General features: G+C 38.1%; 2 protein-coding genes across 4 annotated transcripts; one reads left to right on the top strand and one right to left on the bottom strand.

Annotated features, from left to right (window-relative positions):
- LOC103037194 (thymidine phosphorylase) lies at positions 1 to 13,326 on the top strand. 3 transcript variants are annotated; one of them, XM_049473227.1, is made up of 10 exons: positions 1 to 233; positions 5,792 to 5,949; positions 7,229 to 7,431; positions 7,956 to 8,054; positions 8,222 to 8,351; positions 8,829 to 8,947; positions 9,036 to 9,198; positions 10,842 to 11,069; positions 11,987 to 12,127; positions 12,209 to 13,326. In XM_049473227.1, the coding sequence occupies exons 2-10, from the start codon at positions 5,814 to 5,816 to the stop codon at positions 12,349 to 12,351; spliced, it is 1,362 nt and encodes a 453-aa protein (XP_049329184.1). In that variant the 5' UTR covers positions 1 to 233; positions 5,792 to 5,813; the 3' UTR covers positions 12,352 to 13,326. The 3 variants fall into 3 exon arrangements, with proteins under 3 accessions (XP_049329184.1, XP_049329185.1, XP_007252423.3); XM_049473228.1 differs by lacking the exon at positions 1 to 233 and adding an exon at positions 5,201 to 5,514 and having other exon boundaries at positions 5,813 to 5,949; XM_007252361.3 differs by lacking the exon at positions 1 to 233 and adding an exon at positions 5,201 to 5,514.
- Positions 13,327 to 14,769: 1,443 nt separating this feature from the next.
- On the bottom strand, positions 14,770 to 19,384 carry lsm8 (LSM8 homolog, U6 small nuclear RNA associated). Its single transcript, XM_007252362.3, has 4 exons — positions 19,241 to 19,384; positions 17,639 to 17,679; positions 16,603 to 16,730; positions 14,770 to 15,111 (listed from the first exon to the last, which is right to left on the bottom strand). The coding sequence occupies exons 1-4, from the start codon at positions 19,269 to 19,271 to the stop codon at positions 15,021 to 15,023; spliced, it is 291 nt and encodes a 96-aa protein (XP_007252424.1). The 5' UTR covers positions 19,272 to 19,384; the 3' UTR covers positions 14,770 to 15,020.
- Between the last annotated feature and the right edge of the window lie 318 nt (positions 19,385 to 19,702).

Raw genomic sequence — 19,702 nt, 5'->3', positions numbered from 1 at the left:
GACTATTTGACACTTTATGTTTTCTACAAAATGTTCTGTTAAAACTTTGTTTAGACTTAACCCAGAATAAAATACAGACTGTATGGGTGTTTTGGGAGGACGCCTTTTGCTTTAAGTGAGAGTTAAAAGCTTCAGAATCGAATCTTTTTCCATAAATCGACGGAATCGAAGAATCGACTCTTTTTTTAATCAACTCCCTGCTGCTCTACTTTGCAGAGAAGTGGCTACAGAAGGTATGTACACGCAACAACAACGTACAGCAGTTTAAATACACACAAACCACAGTAAACAGTAGTTTAAGCAGTCAGTGTGTGTGTGGGTGTGTGATGCACACATTTAATTCCCCATCCAAGTGTGTGTCACTACAGATTCACTAGACACTTCTTAAAGGTCTCATTCCATCGTTTTTTCATTCATTTTAAAAGTGTCTAGAAGTTGTGGTCTCTAGTATAAATGAATGCCATGTGAGCTATTTTTTGTATAAAAATAAATTAATTAAAAAATAAGTTCTCAGGTGTTTCTATTTAGCTCTGCTTTAGATCACTGAATTTGTGGTCTCTGAAGAAAGACAGGATTTCGGCTCTTGCTTATGAATATTCATATATGCAAACATATCGCCTCTGATTGGCTAACAGCACTGCAGCAGAGAACGCTACCTGCCTCCCCCCACAGTCAATTTTACAGCTCTAAAACTCTAAAAGGACAAAATGTTTTCAGAGATACAGCCTTAGTTGTAAAGCTATAGTACTGAGCGCTAGGTTAATTTAACCCTTAAACTTAACTTAATGTCAGACTCTCAATGTTGTTTAACCAAGAGAAATATTATGAATGCCACATTAATACTGTTTCTTTTAGCTAAACTAATGCTACTAAACTCTAAAGTACCTCAGACTTGGTGATTTGGTGCTTGGGCAGTTTCACCACGTCAAGTCCGCTCTATATCATACAATTCGACGCAAACCGCGGTGTCCTGTCGAGTCATTGTATGCTACCTTATCTGTGCTTTCCTAGTGTATATTTAAGGTCTTGGTAAAACGAGGAATCCACCGGAGATCCGATTTAAACTTATTGTTACTTACACAAGATAGCTAACGCTAACTAGCTGGTGTAACAGAAGCTGTAAGCAGCCTGGCTTTAGCGTTATCCTGTGGACCTTAGCCGAGGTGGGAGAAACCATGAACTCACAGGTTGACATGGACACAATGTTTTTCCTAATCTACACGTTATTCTGAGTATTTTCTTTTCTAAGCTACTGCAGACAATGGAGGTTGAAGAATAGTTTCATATGCAACATCATATACAACTTAGACCTATAGTATTTGACAAAGAACAAGAAAAAGTCGATTTTAGCAGAAGAAGAGCTTTAATGAGTGAGTAAATTAATGTCATCTGTAAACTGCACTATGCAAGATAGTTGGACCGTGTGCAAGACGTCCTTTTGGTTTATTTAATCTCTTCCATTTATTATTAAGGCTTAAAGGTTGTCATTAAATATGCAATGTGTACTTGTACAATGAGGACAATGAGTCTGATATCCTAAAAATAACATCATGCACTAGAGGGTTAAGCAATTTGCAAAAATGACCTACTCCAGTTCATTATCCTTTTATAAAGTATAATAACAATTGCATTATGAGGCTATTATATTTGTATTAGTATTAATGGTATTAAATTGTACTATTGTCTAAAATTGAGAGTAGTAGGCTTGCCACAGTAATTACAACTTATCAACTTATCAATTTATCGTACAATAAATGGACATGACCTCAATAATTAGTGATGTGTGCTTCCATACACACAGTAATGATTAATGATTAATGATTAATTAAAGTATGATTAATTATAATTGAGTTGTATTTAAAAGTGTATAATTTCTTTTTTATGCTATTTTATTATCATTATGTCAGTGGCACGTAATGCTCTTAAAATGCTCTTCCAGTAACACCGTCAATCACAGCCACAAAATAATGAAGCATCAAATGATATCCAGTATACCAAATAAGAGATATCCAGTATTTTTTTTACAATGCTGACAGGAGGCCAGTCATTTTTTGTGTGTAACTTTCCTAGGGTAAAATCTATTTACAACTTAGCAATGAGCAATTAATATTCAAAACAGGCAGGCATGTTTAATTAAAAGGTGTATCTGCCTGCAACACAAAGCCTCAAAGAAATGTTGCTTAACAAGTCCTACAAGACTGTCCAGTTACTTTAAGAAGCAGCAAGTGACCTTAACCTTAAAATTCTGGAAATTTTGGAAGAGTCTTCTTATAACTACATTGCCGAGTAGCATCACAGTGCTAACGCTCAGAGGAAAGCACAGCGATTCAGTTCTGATACATCAGCTCACAGACTCCTTGTACTGATCGACATCACCCTAGTAGTGATGAGAATAAAGAGTGCCATCTGCCCACCCAGAGAGATGGGTGTGCTCTCTCAGGGCTCTGATAGCCATTGGCAAGCTACATGAACAGGATTCGAACCGGCAAACTCCTGATCAAAGTGGCAGCCCTTAGCCTGTTAGACCACTCAGAGCCCTACCCACATTTTAATACCAGTCAAGCTAGCTTTTAATTAAAAGGTGTATCTGCCTGCAACACAAAGCCTCAAAGAAATGTTGTTTAACAAGTCCTACAAGACTGTCCAGTTACTTTAAGAAGCAGCAAGTGACCTTAACCTTAAAATTCTGGAAATTTTGGAAGAGTCTTCACTTTTATATCAGCTGCCAGTGAGTTCAACACAGCAAGAAAAGTGTGGAGGAGTTTCCCTGCTTCTGGGAAGTATTTCAAAGCAGACTGAGACTAGATCTCACAGTGATGCTGAAATGAAAGAAAGCACATGTAAGTTAAAAATAAACCAATGTAGGTTTTGTGTTGGATTTGACATATATGAAGGATGTTTTTTGGGAACTACACCTCCTTTCTTTGAAGCTGCAGAGAAAAGATCAAACATTCTGGAAGGAAAATCAACAAAGCGGAAATATATCTTATCGGTAATGGGGGAGTTAGTGATAAGACATGTGTGATTACCTTGTCCACTCGTCAAGGCCCTTTAAAAAGCTCAAATAATCAAATCACCTTGAGAAATTTGCTTGAATTGGTTAAAATCACAAGCACACATTTATTGAAGCTTTGTGCGGAAAAGCCACAGTCACAAGAGACTTTATTTTAGTGATCTATATGGCGAACCATCACCCTCGAAACTGCACAGCTTGATTTAGGGCGTGTCAGTGAGTCTTTGCTATCGTAACGACAGGAAAAGTATGCCTAGCACAGTTCAAAACACACAAAAGGCATGTACTAATAATCTTAATTAATCATGGGTGTGTTTTGGGCGTAATATGAAGTGAACCAATCAGCACATCACTTACAATTCCCTTTAAGAGCCACATGGGCTCTGACTTTGGGGATTGCTATTTTAGCGGTGCAGCGCTTCTGTGCTTTTTAGCAGAGGAAAGTGACTTACTCGTTCACGGTGTAAAGGTGCGCCAGCAGGTAATTTATGAGAACAGCAATATTATTTTATTATGTTTTCTGTTTATTGTTTATGTAAAAGTTGGGTTTGTGTACTGCTGCATGTCCGTGTGTGTCTGTTTGTAACAAGCGGAGGTACAGCTGCCTGAGTTGGTGAGATAGCAATGACTGTCTGACAGTTGACTGTTGTCAGGGTTTGAATCAGACAGCAACGCACCTGTGTTTTCTATTGCCAAAATAGCAATACGCCAGAAATTCATCTGAACACAATTGCAGGCTGCCCCTATAGGCCCAATTTGTCACTTCCATATGGCAAGATTCACAGAAACTAGATCACTTTAGGGGCCACAAACACACGACCTTGCAGGTCACATCAGATAGTGAAGTTATAATAAGATATAGAGCTTTATGAGTGGGAATAAAAAGAGACATGAGGAAATATCTGAAAGGCAGTTAAGTGATCAGGGATGAAAGCGTATAAAGGCTGAATATCTGACCTTCTAAAGAAGAAGAACAAAAAAAACATTTTTTAAGCTGACGAATCATTTGACAGGAGACTGTAATCACTGTATAATATATGAATCAATGCGATCATTTTTTCAGCTACCTTGCTAGATGTTGATGCTAATCATCAAGATCAAGTCTTGTTCAGTTGTTGCAGTAACACACAGTACAACGGCCCAATTTACCCAACCCACTCATTAGGACTCCCTCTATCACTAGTGATGCCCCAACACCAGGAGGGTGAAGACTAGCACATGCCTCCTCCGACACATGTGAAGTCAGACTCCGCCTCTTTTTGAACTGCTGCTGTTGATGTAGCATTGCCGAGTAGCAACACAGCGCTAACGCTCGGAGGAAAGCACAGCGATTCGGTTCTGATACATCAGCTCACAGACTCCTTGTACTGATCAACATCACCCTAGTAGTGATGAGAATAAAGAGTGCCATCTGCCCACCCAGAGAGATGGGTGTGCTCTCTCAGGGCTCTGATAGCCATTGGCAAGCTACATGAACAGGATTCGAACCGGCAAACTCCTGATCAAAGTGGCAGCCCTTAGCCTGTTAGACCACTCAGAGCCCTACCCACATTTTAACACAAAATACCAGTCAAGCTAGCTTTGAACACACCCTCTCATTTAATATGTTTCTTAATTTTCTACACTGTAGATAATATTAAAGATTATTAAATAGTATTAAAATAAAACAGTTAGGGGAGACATATGGAATTATGTAGTAAACAGTAAAAAAAGCTGTTTGCCTCCACAATTCCCTAACCTAAACCCAACTGGGAGATGGGAAATTTAGCTAACTTCTAGGGGTGAATGGGGGCCAACACTTTTTTACACAATATTTTTTCTCCCCTGATAATGATTAATTTACCTTAATTTAAAAACTGCATTTTCTGCTTACTTGTGTTGCCTTTGACTAAATCTTTCATTTGTTCGATGATGTGAAACACTTTGGAGTGACAGACATGCAAAATAAAAATAAGAAATCATGAAGGATAGGGCTGCACAATACTGGAAAAAAATTACATTGCAAATGTTCTCCTAGTCTTTCTTTTTTTATTACTGTGTTATTACTTGCCAAATTCAGGTTTTGTAATCAGTGATCACTTCAAAAAGAATATAGAGACCAGCGACATGTATTTCCACTTATGTTCCCATACTGCAAAAATATCTTACACTAAATACATTAAATCTGAAGTTCACGATGCAGGCAGCTCATGCTGTTCACTAAAGCCTGGTTTTATGGAAAGCTGTACCTGCAAACTATTTGCTTTGTGTACTGTACAGTAGCGGTGTGTGTGTGTGTGTGTGCATGTGACCCCAGAGAGCCAAGGAGTGGTTGACATGGTTAATGTGTGACGGACAGGTGGGCCTGAAAGTCACAGATGATTGGACGATAAGCCTCTAGGGTTAGCACGTGGTTCTGAACTTGAGAATGTACAGTCCTGTAGTGCACGTGTTTTACAGCCTCTCATATAAAGCTTATTTTGGTTACTCCCTGAGTCTCGCTGCTTCTCAAGAAAACTAAGGTGAGTCTAAAACTCTTTAAAACTAACTTTTTTGGTATAATATGAAAAAAAGTAAACAAGCATCAGGAACAGATTGCTGATTAATTCCAGCTGTTACAGCTTTGTATTATTATGACTATTTGTAATGTGATGCTTGTGTACTGTTATAGTCATTATTGCTTTTGTGTTGCTTTTATAGTCAGTATGCAGAAATGATATAGATGAAACACTGATGCTCAGTAAAGTAGTAAAATCCGTGATTGGTTCTCTGCTGTATCTTGCTTTGTGTTATACACAGCTGTTGACTCTGTAATGTAAGGATGGCGCAGACGGAGAGTGTTGTCAGCTTCCAGGAGATGATCAGACGGAAGAGGGATGGTGGTCAGCTCAGTTCAGAGGAGATCCGTGCTTTTGTACAGGGAGTTACATCGGCCACAATTCAGGAAAGTCAAATAGGTGAGTTTACACTGAGCAGTGATGCTGCCTACAAGTTTTACAGTCTTAAAGGAGAACTCCGGTGTAAAATGTACTTTTGGCGTAGATGATAAACATGATAAAGAGTACTAACTTTTGTTAAATAGCCCACCTCTGCTCTCCTGCAGCTTTCTGAGATACAGTATTTTGTGCTTTTTGCCCAGAACTCTTTACAACAGCTGCTTCAGGGCATATTTTGCCCCAATAAATCGCTTTTTACATTGTTATCCAGGCTCAAAGTAGTTCAACAACTCATTGGTAGAATCTGGAAAGCCCTGACATTTAAAACGATGCATTACAAACTTTAAAAGTGCACAAGAAGCTTATTAAAAACCACTGTTTACAGCCCGTGCCGCTAGCTTCAGCTCTGGGCGCCGCCATCACTGTACTGATAATGACATAGACTTATATACATAGACTCTGCATAGCCTGCCTCCTGGTGTAGCAGCCAGTGCCCAGTGCATTTATTTATTCTAAGAAAGGCGTTTAACACACCTATAATAATCACAACTCTACAAATTTATACCCGATTTTGACATGGTTTGGTTTGTTACAAACAGCAGAGATGTAGTAATGATTCAGGGTGCTTTCACACTGAAATTTTTATGCACTAGTGTACTCCTTTAACCCAAAAAATATGAAGGAAATATGATTCAAAAGTAATTGCATCCTGCAATCTCAAACCTCATTATGCAGAAATGTTTAATTGTTGCATCATATTACTGACTTTGTGACTCGCTGGTTCAAATCCCGGTCATGCAGCTTGCCATTATCTGCTGGAGCCCTGAGAGAGCACAAATGGCCTTGCTCTCTCTGGGTGGGCGCTGAGATGGCGCTCTTTCTCCTCATCACTCCTAGGGTGATGTCGATCAGCACAAGGCATCTGTGCGCTGATGTATCGGAACAGAGTCGCTGTGCTCCGAACGTGCTGTCATGCTACTCGAAAAGCAGCTTTTTGAAAAGTTCAGCGGTGGCTGACTTCACATGTATTGGAGAAGGCATGTGCTAGTCTTCACCCTCCTGGTGTTGGGGCATCACTAGTGATGGGGGGGGGTCCTAATGAGTGGGTTGTGTAGTGGGCCTTATTAATTAGGGAGAAAATGGGATAAAAATAAAATAGAATTTTTAAATAGATTGAAAAAAATGTATGTACATTTAGTTCCATTTTTTACAGTCCAACTTATGACATTTGAGGAGAGTGCAATTTTTTCAAATCAGAGGAAATTTAAGAAGATTAATTCAATAATAATGTTTTTTAAAGGTGCCATGCTCATGGCCATGTGGATGAAGGGTATGGTGGCAGAGGAAACCCTTGCTCTAACGAAGGAAATGATGATGTCAGGGGAAGTTTTCCACTGGCCCGAGGAGTGGGCAGGGCTTGTGGTGGACAAACACTCAACAGGTGGAGTTGGAGACAAGGTCAGCCTTCCACTGGCCCCTGCTCTGGCTGCCTGTGGATGCAAGGTGAGAAGGGTGATTTATTTATAAGTGTATTTGAAATATATGTTTATTTAGTATAACTACTGTATTTTTTGAACTACAGAGCCACTGGTTGTGCCACCCCTTTGTCTGGTCTGGTCTAAACCCCTATCTGTTTTCAGTGCAGTCTTCTATTAATTTCCCATGTATAAATCTTGGGTTTTCCAAGGTCTTGGTCTCAGACTTACCTCCTACCTGGCAGCCATTACCTGCCCTATTCTATTCCATTCTATAGTTTAAAAAACGCAGAATCTCGGCTGCTAAACTGATGCCGGCACTTCGTTGAAAACCTCCTCGCTCCATTTCTGTTGGAACTTCGACCATGTCTTAAAAAGACATAATGTACATTGAACTCTCCAAAACTCAAATTAATGGTTGCAATGTTGGCATCAGCTGCCAGAGCCCTGAGAGAGCACAATTGGGCTTCTTCTCTCTGGGTGGGTAGATGGCGCTTTCTCCCCACATCACTCACATTATATTATTTTTTTATTTTTGTCTGGATCCTTCAGGTTCCTATGATCAGTGGACGTGGTCTAGCACACACTGGAGGCACACTGGACAAGCTGGAGTCCATCCCAGGGTTCAACATCCACCAGACTGTGGAGCAGGTACAGATCACACACCTTGTGAGAAACTGTTACTGTCAGTTAATCTGTTACTAACTTTAACTGGTGCTGCTTGTGGGCAATGCTGGATATTACATCTTATGTACTGACCTCTTGAGCACTGCTCTTCCTAGAAGCTGTATCCAACCAGCCTGTGTTTGTGTGGGTAGGTGAAGCAGATTCTGCAGAATGTGGGCTGTTGCATTGTGGGTCAGACAGAGAATCTGGTGCCTGCAGACAGAGTTCTGTATGCTGTACGAGACGCCACTGCTACTGTGGAGAGTCTTCCACTTATTACGGGTAAGCAGTGCAAGTTTGCGCTTGATTCCCAAAGAAACACTATAGGTGAAGATGCATACAAGCATTTGAACATGCAGCTCTGGAAAAAAAAATAAAAGATCACTTAAAAATTATGAGTTTCTCTGATTTTACCAAATTAAAAACCTCTGGAATATAATCAAGAGGAAGATGGATGATTACAAGCCATTAAACCAAGCTAAACTGCTTGAATTTTTGCACCAGGAGTAAAGGCATACAGTTATCCAAAATCAGTGTGTAAGACTGGTGGAGGAGAACATAATGCCAAGATGCATGAAAACTGTGATTAAAAACCAGGGTTATTCCACCAAATATTAATTTCTGAACTCTTAAAACTTTATGAACATGAACTTGTTTTCGTAAGATATTGTGTTTTATTTTACAGTATATTAATATGACAAACTATCTGAAACTTTTAAACACCAGTTAAAAAGAAGCATGTGTGTGTTTTTGGTGCAGGCTCTATCATCTCAAAGAAAGGAGCTGAGCGACTGTGTGCACTTTTGTTAGATGTGAAGTTCGGCAGAGCTGCTCTGTATAAAGACCAGGACAGCGCCAAGGCCCTCGCCCAGTCTCTGGTGAGACACATTTGACCAAGTGAATTTGTGTGTGTGCGTGTTTGTGTGTATGACAGTACTATACTTATTTAGTGTACTAAATTTGTAGGTTACCGTGGGAAACAGCTTGGGTATGAAGACAGGGGCGGTGCTTAGCCGAATGGATGCTCCCATTGGCCATTGTGTGGGAAATGCTCTGGAGGTATGTGAAGCCTTGGAATGCCTCAAAGGGCGGGGCCCTGATGACCTGAAGGAACTGGTTATATCATTAGGTAAGAAGATCCGTGCATGATAGCAGACAGAACAATTACTCAAATCTACTCATTAAACATCCTAACTAAATGATTCACACTGATACCAATATACCAACTCTATTGATTAAATTCCAAATCAGTTCCCTCTGATGTCAATATACCAACTGTTTTTGTTAAGCTCTGGCCCGATATCAAAAACCATTGGTACTGATATGCCACCTGCACTGGTTAATCTTTAGGCTGATACCAATATGCCAACTCTACTGATAAAGCTTCAGACTGATACGAATTTCTATCAATACCAATATGCCAAATCTAATGCTTAAGCTCTGGCCCAAATCCAGTTCTTATTGCTACCAATATGCCAACTGTTAACGATTAAGCTTTGGCCCAAAACCAATTCCTATTGGTACCAATAAACCAACTGTAATGGTTCATCTTTGTCCCAAAAGCAATTCCTATTGGTACCAATATGCCAACTAAGACTTTAGACTGATACCCATTGATATTGATATGCCACCTCTACTGGATAGGCTCTGACTTAATACCAATACTTATTCATCCCAGTTTGACACCTCTACTGGTTAGCTGGCTTTAGATAAGTTTCAAATAATAATAATAATGTTTGTTTGTTTTGTGATGCCATTCTTTTCTTGTCTACAAGAACAAAGGATCAAATAACTATTTTAATAAGCAATAATACACATTAATGTGTCAGGCGATTTAGGGGGCTCAGAGTGGTCATGTGGGCTAAGCGCTGCCACTATGATCAGGAGATTGCCGGTTTGAATCCAGTTCATGTAGCTTTTCTGAGTCCTGACAGAGAAAAATTGGCCTTGCTCTCTCTGGGTGGGTAGATGGCGCTGTTTCTTCTCATCACTCCTAGTGGGATGTCTATCAGCACAAGGCATCTGTGAGCTGATGTATCAGAACCGAGTCGCTGCGTTTTTTTCTCTGAGCGTTAGCGCTGTGATGCTAAAAATATTATATATAATGCTCAAATATAATCTTCTTCACAGGAATCTTTTTTTATGTAACCGAGTAAAGCCTGTATTTCATCATCTTGATCGATTAAATAAATTCAAGAGGATTACACTGAAAACTGTCTTTGCAACTCTGCCTAATTTTGTGAGGTGCACAGATGTGGGAATTATATGCTTTTTTAAATATCTGCTATCTATTGATATGTGATAGATATCTGACCTGAAGTATTATCCAAAAACATTCCTAAATGTTTTTTTTCTGCAATTACTAATACAGTACTGTGAATATAAATATGGTGCTCATCAACAGATTACAAGTTCTTTAAGTTCAATCCAGCCATCTGTGGCCGCAATCCCAGGAGACATTGAATGTCTGAGCTCTGTGTGAGTGGGTAGGATAGTCCTATCGTTTCAGTGATGCTGAAGTGGCAGCAGCTCAGTAAAGGTGTTTTGACCGTCTAAGAACTGAATGGCACAATTTAGCCAAAAATGGTGCTCCAATATTGTGCACCAACATAAAACATCACTAGTAGAAAGCACATAATGACCTGTTGTTGTCTTGTTTTAGTAGCGTTCAAAAATTGGCCCCAAATTTGGACAAAACCTCAGGTGCGCTTTTATACATACTGTAGCACAGGATGGAGCCGTGATTGCTCACAGCATGTGGTTTGTGTGTAGGCGGCTTCCTGCTGTGGATGAGCAATCGATCACCTACTCCAGAGAAAGGACAGATGATGATCGCTGAGGTCCTGAAGAACGGGGCAGCCCTGCACAAGTTCCAGGCCATGCTGGAGGCCCAAGGGGTGTCCACAGATATTGCCCGCTCCCTCTGCTCAGAAACCACAGATTACTCCAAACACCTGAGACCTGCAGAGTACCAGACTCAGCTTCAGGCTTCAAGCGATGGTGAGGTTTAAAGAGTACTTAGATTTATTTGCTGTTAATCTATGAAAAATGATCTCACAGTGTTTAGCCTATACTGTTCATGCCAAATCCCATACAGTGTTCACTAAGAAATTAAGCTGGTTGATGGATGATGGTTGTAAATAAAATGACATTTGGTCCTTAGCAGTTTAGTTATTTAGTTTAAGTTTATCATCACTACAAAAAAGTCAGTCAATATCAGTTTTAAGTGTTTATTTGATTTATATTTAAAAATATATAAATTGATAAAAATGGAAATGTAAGCTATAAAAAAAATAGACCACTTAAAATTGATGAGTTTCTTTGATTTTACCAAATTAAAAACCTCTGAAATATAATCAAGAAGAAGACGGATGGTCACAATCCATCAAACCAAGCTGAACTGCTTAAATTTTTGCAGCAGGTGTGCAGGCATAAAGTTATCGAAAAGCAGTGTGTAAGACTGGTGGAGGAGAACATGCCAAGATGCATGAAAACAGTTTTTATTCCAACAAATTTTAATTTTTGAACTCTTAAAACTTTATGAATATGAGCTTGTTTTCTTTGCATTATTTGAGGTCTGAAAGCTCTGCATCTTTTGTTTTTGTTATGTCAGCCATTTCTCATTTTCTGCAAATAAATGCTCTAAATGACAATATTTTTATTTGGAATTTGGGAGAAATGTTGTCTGTAGTTTATAGAATAAAACAACAATGTTCATTTTACTCAAACATAAACCTATAAATAGCCAAGTTAAAAAAAATATGACTTTAAAGGGTTAACGGCACAAAATTATACAAAAGAATTTTGTCAGATTTTATAACTTGTAAAATCAGTATATAAGAGAATTTAGTCCATATAAAGTATATTTTTCTATATATTTTCTCAGGTATCAGTCTGACACTATATATGATTTACAGGGACCGTTCTGGACATTGATGGCATGGTCATAGCCACAGTGCTGCACAGACTAGGGGCTGGCCGTACCCAGGCTGGGGAGCCAATCAACCACAGCGTGGGGGCGAAGCTTCTAGTACACTTAGGTCAACAAGTACAGAAAGGTGAGTAGTAAGATCTGAATGTGTAGTTGTGTTAATGTTCACTAAACACGATATATTGAGGAATATTGATTTGTTTTGCAGGTCAGTCCTGGATCACGATTCATCACGATTGTCCCGTACTGAGCCCAGAACAGCGTTCTGACCTGCAGGGAAGTTTGATTGTTGGTGAAACAGACAGATATCAGCCTAATGGCCGAGTGGTGGAGTTCATCCAACCAAACTGACCCTTGTTGAGTCCACCATATCCAGCTGGAGACCAGTGGATATAGTTGACCAATTAAACAGAGGAATAATGAAAGAGATAGAGACAAAAACGCAAAAGAAAAGTACAAAAAACTCTAAACGGTGCAAAGTATAGTTTTTTTGTATTCATCTATACAGTAGTGCTTCAATATTTATAAACTCTTTTGAATTTTCTATATTTCTGCATGAATTCACATAAATGAAAGAAAAAATATTAGACTCAGGTATTTACTTATTTAGGAAAATTATGATTAGCAATATTACATACAGTTCCTGTGAGAGGTAAAAGTGTTTGAACCTTTGCTTTTTTAGTATCTGGTATGTCCCCCTTAATCCTGAACATTATCTTTTGATACAAACAGAACAACTTCAATTCTGTTATGTTGGTGCTTTTCCTTCCATTAACTGTGGCTTCAGGTCCTTCCATAACTTTTACATTTTCATTATTGGATTCTTTTAAGGATTAAGGTCTGCACTTTGAATTGGGCATTGCAACACATTAACTTTATTCATATTTAACCATTCTTTGGTAGAACAGCTTGTGTGTGCTTAGGGTCGTTGTCTTGCTGCATGACCCACCTTCTCTTGAGATTCAGTTCATAGACAGTTATAGAGTGTTATTTTTCTTAAGAAATGTTTGGCGTAATTTATAATTCACTGTTTCATCAATAATGGCAAGATATTATGGCCCAGATGCAGCAAAACAGACCCAAACCATACCAAACCACACTACCACCACCATGTTTCACAGATGGGATAAAGTATTTGTGCTGGATTGCAGTGTTTTCCTTTTTCCCAAACATAACGATTCTTCTGGGGATGGATATAATGTGCTTATATTTCCTCCATTTGTTTTCCAGCTTGATTTTTTTTTAACTTCTCAGAAATCTACTTTTTTTATACAGTATAAATTAAAATATTACAAGGTAGTCGCATTTTATTTTAGTATGTTTTCAGAAAAATAAGTTCTATATCTACTGTTATTAGTATTACTGTTGTTCTTATTGTTTTTTTTTTCTTAGTGAATATGGAATCATTTATAGTCCATCATCCATGATTTTTTTTGTTTCACATTTTTAATGAGTAAATGAGAAATTTGTATTATATAATTTGTTATATAGAATTGTAAGATTGTAGGATCACAACAGTATAAAATAATGAATCTTCAACAAAAGTTTCTGTATTATTGCAAACTTTGGTGTGTTTTAAGTATTGTTTCAATACTCTGAACTGTTACGGACACTGAAATTAAAGAGTGCTATGGCGCCACCTGGCTGTAATGTTTAATTATTCCTAAAACTATGTTTTTTTTTATAATGACGGTTATATCATTTTAATTTTGTTTATACTGTAATTAATATTTTAATGTCATTTTTGGTGAAGTTTAAGCATAAAATATTAATATTAGCATGTTCTGCTGTAAGTGTTCGATTATAAATGTCATATGGCCAAAAGAATGCCCTGTGCTTCTTTGTTACATTTGACCCAGTTCAATTTAAGTAAGTCACTTTTTGACTGTTCTTAAACATCTGCTGCCCATTTATTAACATTAGCTATGATGTTACGTCTTACATCTAATGTAGAACCTACATTAGAAGCACATATAATTGCCTAGTAGTTACCTCAACCGTAACTTTGCCTCAAATCATCCTGATTGTTGCATCTCTTACCTTTTTCCCAGTGTTTTAACCATCTTTAGGAAGGTGGGTAACACACTGTCCACTTAGAATTGATATGTATACATATACACTAGTATATGCCAAGTATATTCAATTTCTACATCAATAAACTGAAACAAAGATTTGTAGACCAAATTTCCATTATTTATCCAAAACTTTACGGGGTTTTTTTCCCCCAAAACTTTTCCAGGCCCAGAAATGGCTATTTTCAAATGACACTTTACATTTTCATTTTTTTATTACCTTTTCAAGTATAAAAAACAAAATCAGGAAGGGATATATAATCTGTTCTGATCTTTCCCCAGCCTCTCCCAAATTCCAAATAAAATATTGTCATTTAGAGCATTTATTTGCAGAAAATGAGAAGTGGCTGAAATAACAAAAAAGATGCAGAGCATTCAGACAAATAATGCAAAGAAAACAAGTTCATAGAGTTCAGAAATCAATATTTGGTGCAATAAGCCTGGTTTTAATTACAGTTTTCATGCATCTTGGCATAATCTCCTCACCAGTCTTACACACTGCTTTTGGATAACTTTATGCAATCCAAGCAGTTCAGTTTGGTTTGATGGCTTGTGATCATCCATCTTCCTCTTGATTATATTTCAGAAGTTTTCAATTGGGTAAAATCAAAGAAACTCAATTTTTAAGTGCTCTCGTTCTTTTCCAGAGCTGTATGTGCAGAACTGAACTTCCTACACAAAAGAAAGAAAAACAGCATTACACCAAAGACTTCCACATTTTATTTTCTTTCATTTCCACACATATAAAAAGTTAAGCATTAAAGTCTATGCTCTACAAATAAAAAAAAAGCTAAATGAAAATGTTTCTGCTCCACTGGGGTAATCCATGGGTGCGACGTTCAGCTGAAAGGAAGAAGAGTCACTCAGGAATATATTTCCATTTTCTATCTTCAAGGGAATGAGTCTTTTCTTTTACACGCTGTCTGCATCTTTGTGCTTTGGGGAAAGTTAGTGCACTACAGAGTTCAGTGGTTCTGCCCTTATGTTGCCGAGATCCAGTGCCGAGTCTGTTTCCTCATCGATCTCACCAATCACGGCCCTGTAACACATGCACAAGTGTTATTGCACTCAATCTCACTTGCTGAAGGAAAAGTCAACCAACAGGAGAAATCAATGGCATTAAAATAAGCAGATAGTGAATATAGCTTTAAGGTACACTACTAAGTTCTCTGGAATATCTGGACTCACGTGAATAGCTCTAAGATGAGCTGGAGTGGTGTTTGAGATCTACAATCAGTTATTTAACATCTATACAACATTTGGCCTCATGCAAGCTCTTAGGGTTGAACACAATCAAATCCTTACAGCAGTTCTGAAGGGCACTTCAGGGGAATGTTTGGCATGTATCCAATCAAAGACTGTATATAAATATTTTGTAAAACAGAAAACATATGTTTATCTGTAAAGAGGTTGTATACAGTTATACACAGATGTTCATATGAGAATAGTGCAAGCTGCTAAAGGAGACATTTTTAAAAGCTGGTATCCGTAAGTTTTGGGATTTAGGGCCCTCTCTGGTGAGAATAGGTAATTGCACTGAGCATGCGGAAGAATCATTTGAAACTGGGCGGGTGTGATGAGGTCTTCTTTCAGAACGAATGAATCCGATTCCAGGTTATGTTCAGTCAGAGCGAGAGAGAGAGAGCGCGCTCAGTCAGAAACTTCACTCCTCCATTTCTGTTGGTTTTACTACGAGTGACTGAGCTACTGAGCTCTGAGTTTCCCCTTCTGAAGTCTCAATTGCTCCATCAGCTGCTTACATTTAGTAAGTATATAAAGATGCATGACATTTTTTAGAATGAATACATTAGGCTTAGCAGTGATGGTCGTTCCAGACTGGTACCATTAGACTAAATATTTTGTCCCTTTTCCACAACAATGGATTAAGGTTACAGGGAGATGAGAAGAAATTGATGCTCAATAAAGCCCTAATTAACATTGCATTTACAGAAGGAAGTTGCACCATGCTGACATTTCCATGGTCTTGTTTCTTTTCTTATTTTGTGTTTTCCTACTGAAAACATCCAGTTTGTTTCAGCAGTGGCTCATCAATTAGTTCATTAGTTGTATCAGGTGTGTTGGAATTAGTGGAAACTGTAAAGCCTGTGGAAATTGGCTTGAGAACCAGTGGTCTAGTCTAAAACCTCAGAAAAAGTAATGATAATTAAAGAAGGAACACCCTCCTTTTCCTTTTTATACCCGTGATTTTAGAGGAGATATTAGATGAACTGTTGTCTACAAACCTTTGAAGATATAAATGAAGAACAAAGCAATGCGGCGGCAACTGCTTTAGTTCATTTTGTCTAAACATCCCCACCCTCTATTAGCCTCTATTCTCCTGCCTTTATTACAGCTTTAGAAAAATGACTGACACCAATGTTCTTTGAGCTATAGCTCTTCCTAATCACCATTTTATAAACAGATTTACTGGAAATCTCTGTTTACCCTTTTGGTGTAGAATAATACCTGCAGATTTAGGGTTAGAGCTATGTAAACACGGGGCAGAGTTCTTTCATTATAAATGACTTACACATTATCTCCTCTAACAATGTACAGTCCCAGCACGACCTGCTCCACTCCCTGGGACGAGCTGAATACACGCTCATGGCTTTCATCTAGAATTAGGTTGATCGTCTGGTCGAAGCCCTTCAGTGTTCCCTGAAAAGGAGAGGAGAATAATAAGTCTGACATTGTCCAAGAGAGATGTACTGACAAATTACTAACACACCCCTCTACCACACACCCTTGCAATCTGCAAACTCTTTAAAGCTGTACATCAGCTTTACGTCACAAGCCTTATGGCTCAGTTTTGGGATTTTCCTCAGACCTGATCTTTACAGGTCATGTTTGTGTGGGTAGGTGACTTTGTCCCTATAATTAGCACTTTCAAGCAACCAGCATGTGCACTTCCAGGTCAACAAAAATGAGGTAATAATTTGTGAGTCATTAACATCAACAAATAACTAACAAGCAGCACAAGCCTTCATAATGACGTAATTCACTTTGAACAACTCTTAGTGTCAAGGAGAGACACATTTCTAATAAATAATAAGCAATATGAGTGAGCAATGATATGAGAATTATATCAGAATTAGAATAAACATATATTTTTTTCAAAGTATATTATATATGCACATAAACAATTCTGTATATTGTACATCAGTATATAAATATAAGTTATTATTGGCAGTTCTGAAGGGGAAGAAGTGAAGAAATCTAAATTAAAAAACATCTTGAATCCACACAGCTTTAAATAGATTAATCTGTGTCACATTAAAGATAAACAAACTGGATTTGCACGACTTCAGTCTGAGACTATCAATCATTCTTTAAATAGACAACATATATTTGTGTGTAAAAAAAATAGTACAGTTGTACACAGTTGTTTATATGAAAATTGTGCAAGCTGCTGCAGGTGACACATTTTAAAGGGAATAAAGAGATTAAAGTTACACAGAGATGAGAAGAAACTGATTTTGACAATAAATGCCTGCATGCGCGTAATTATTTAGTTTGTTGATGTACAGTAATATTACACATGCTTAAGAAAGTCAAAAGATACTAACCACAATCATTCGTCCATCTGATGTAATGATGGCCACAGTTCCTTTAAAGACGAGTTAAGGATGTTTAACAGATGTCAGTTAACAAATTCATATTTATGACAAAATAGAAAGTTTAAGCAAGTTGCAAACTGTGAACAAAAGACCCAGAAAAAAATAACAGCTGGCAAATATAAGGATATTGAGGTCAGAAAGTTGAATGATCACATCACCAATGCTATACCCCTCTAGCCCATGGCTGTCATTAGGTAACCTATGATGTCCCTAGGACATGAGTCAGCAATGGGTGCAACTAAAAATAACTTAATGCATTCATTAGTAAGGGTGTTAAGGGTGTCCACAAACATTAGAACATGGTGTTCACTGACTCTCTTACTCTCTTCTTTCTCCAAATTTCTTTCTTCTTTCTTCCCATCTTTCTTTCCCCCTCTCTATATTTTTTCCTTGTCTACCTCATCTCCCTCTTTCACTCTTTTTTTCTCCAAACTCCTTTCTCCATTCTTCCTCTATATCTTTCTTTCCCTATTATTTTTTTTCCTTTTCTACCACACCTCCATCTTTCACTGACTCGCTTTTTTCTCTTTCTCCATTCTTCCCATACTTCTTTCTTTCCCTCTTTATGTTTTCTTGTCTACCTCATCTGCCAATTTCACTGAATCTCTTCTTTCTCCAAATTTCTTTCTCTTTTCTTCCCATCTTTCTCTCCCTCTCTCTATATTTTTTCCTTGACTACCTCATCTCCCTTTCACTCTCTTTTTTTCTCCAAACACCTTTCTCCATTCTTCCCATACTTCTTTCCCTATTTGTTTTTTCATTTTCTACCTCATCTCCCTTTTTCACTGACACTCTCTCTTTCTCTATTCTTCCCATCTTTCTCTCTTTCCCTCTCTCTATTATTCTTTCATTTTTTTTACTTCATCTCCTATTCACTGACTGTCTTTCTTCAAATTTCTCTTTCTTCACTGCTTCTCTCTAACCTTTTTCCCCTTTTACTATCTATCTATCTATCTATCTATCTATCTATCTATCTATCTATATATCTATCTGTCTCTCCCTCTTTCTCCAACCTTCTTTCTTTCTCTCTATTATTATTTTTCCTTTTCTTCCCATCTGTCTCTCTAAACTTCTTTTCCCATCTATCATCCATCTATCGTTCACATAACGCAACTGCTATTTCGACTGCCTAGCTAACTAGCCTGCTAATAATCTGGGACTATCGTGGCTAAGTTAAGCTAACCTACGTTACATATTGAAGTGAATGAAGCCACAAAAATGCAGAATTAGCAATATTTGATATATAACACACATATTTAGATAGCTAGCGAACCTCGTACGTCTCAAATACTTGTTATAAACAGGCGCCGGCTACCTAACATTAGCGTGCTAGCTAAGATTAGCAGGCTAACTAACATTAGCAGGATAGCTAGCGAAACCCAGTGCTGAACAGCGCTGCAAGCGGTTCAGGAGGCTAGCTAGCAGAGCTAGCTTAGCTTTGCTAATAAAGATGATGTGCTGAGGCGGACTGCGCCAAACTAGCTCCTCTAAGCTAGCGTCGCATTCCTGTGCTAATAAAGAACAGTAACGCGTCTGAACAGTAAAGGATACGGTTGATGTAACTCTCCAGAGCGGTAGACATTTCCACAGGCTTTATTCCAGTTCAGCACAGCTCCTGCTTCTTCATACACAGCGCATGCGCGTCTGCAGCCGCTGATTAAGATCACTGAAGAGACTGTAGTAAAGGATAACAGAGCGGCGGCTGTGAGCTGAGCGCAGTAAACAGTAGGGGGCGCTCTGAGCCTGCGGACTATGGGCTTTCTACCTTTATCAATTCAGCATATGAAGGAATTACTTACCGTAATTAATTACTACCGTGTAAAATGTAATTACAGTCCAGAAGATTGTATTTCTTTTCCTCACTAACATGCAGAGCATGTGCATTTGATCTCTTGACCTCTATATATATATATAAAAAAAAACATAAATGGAGGGCTGTAAACCCCCAGAAAATTCAGTAGTGGGTTCATCCTCTCAAAAAAAAACTTTGGACTTACCTTCTTGTTTAATGTT

Source organism: Astyanax mexicanus, chromosome 2 (genome assembly GCF_023375975.1).
Source record: "Astyanax mexicanus isolate ESR-SI-001 chromosome 2, AstMex3_surface, whole genome shotgun sequence".
Lineage (NCBI taxonomy): Eukaryota > Metazoa > Chordata > Actinopteri > Characiformes > Acestrorhamphidae > Astyanax > Astyanax mexicanus.
Note: the sequence above shows the minus strand (reverse complement) of the source record. Positions and strands in the feature narration are given on the sequence as shown.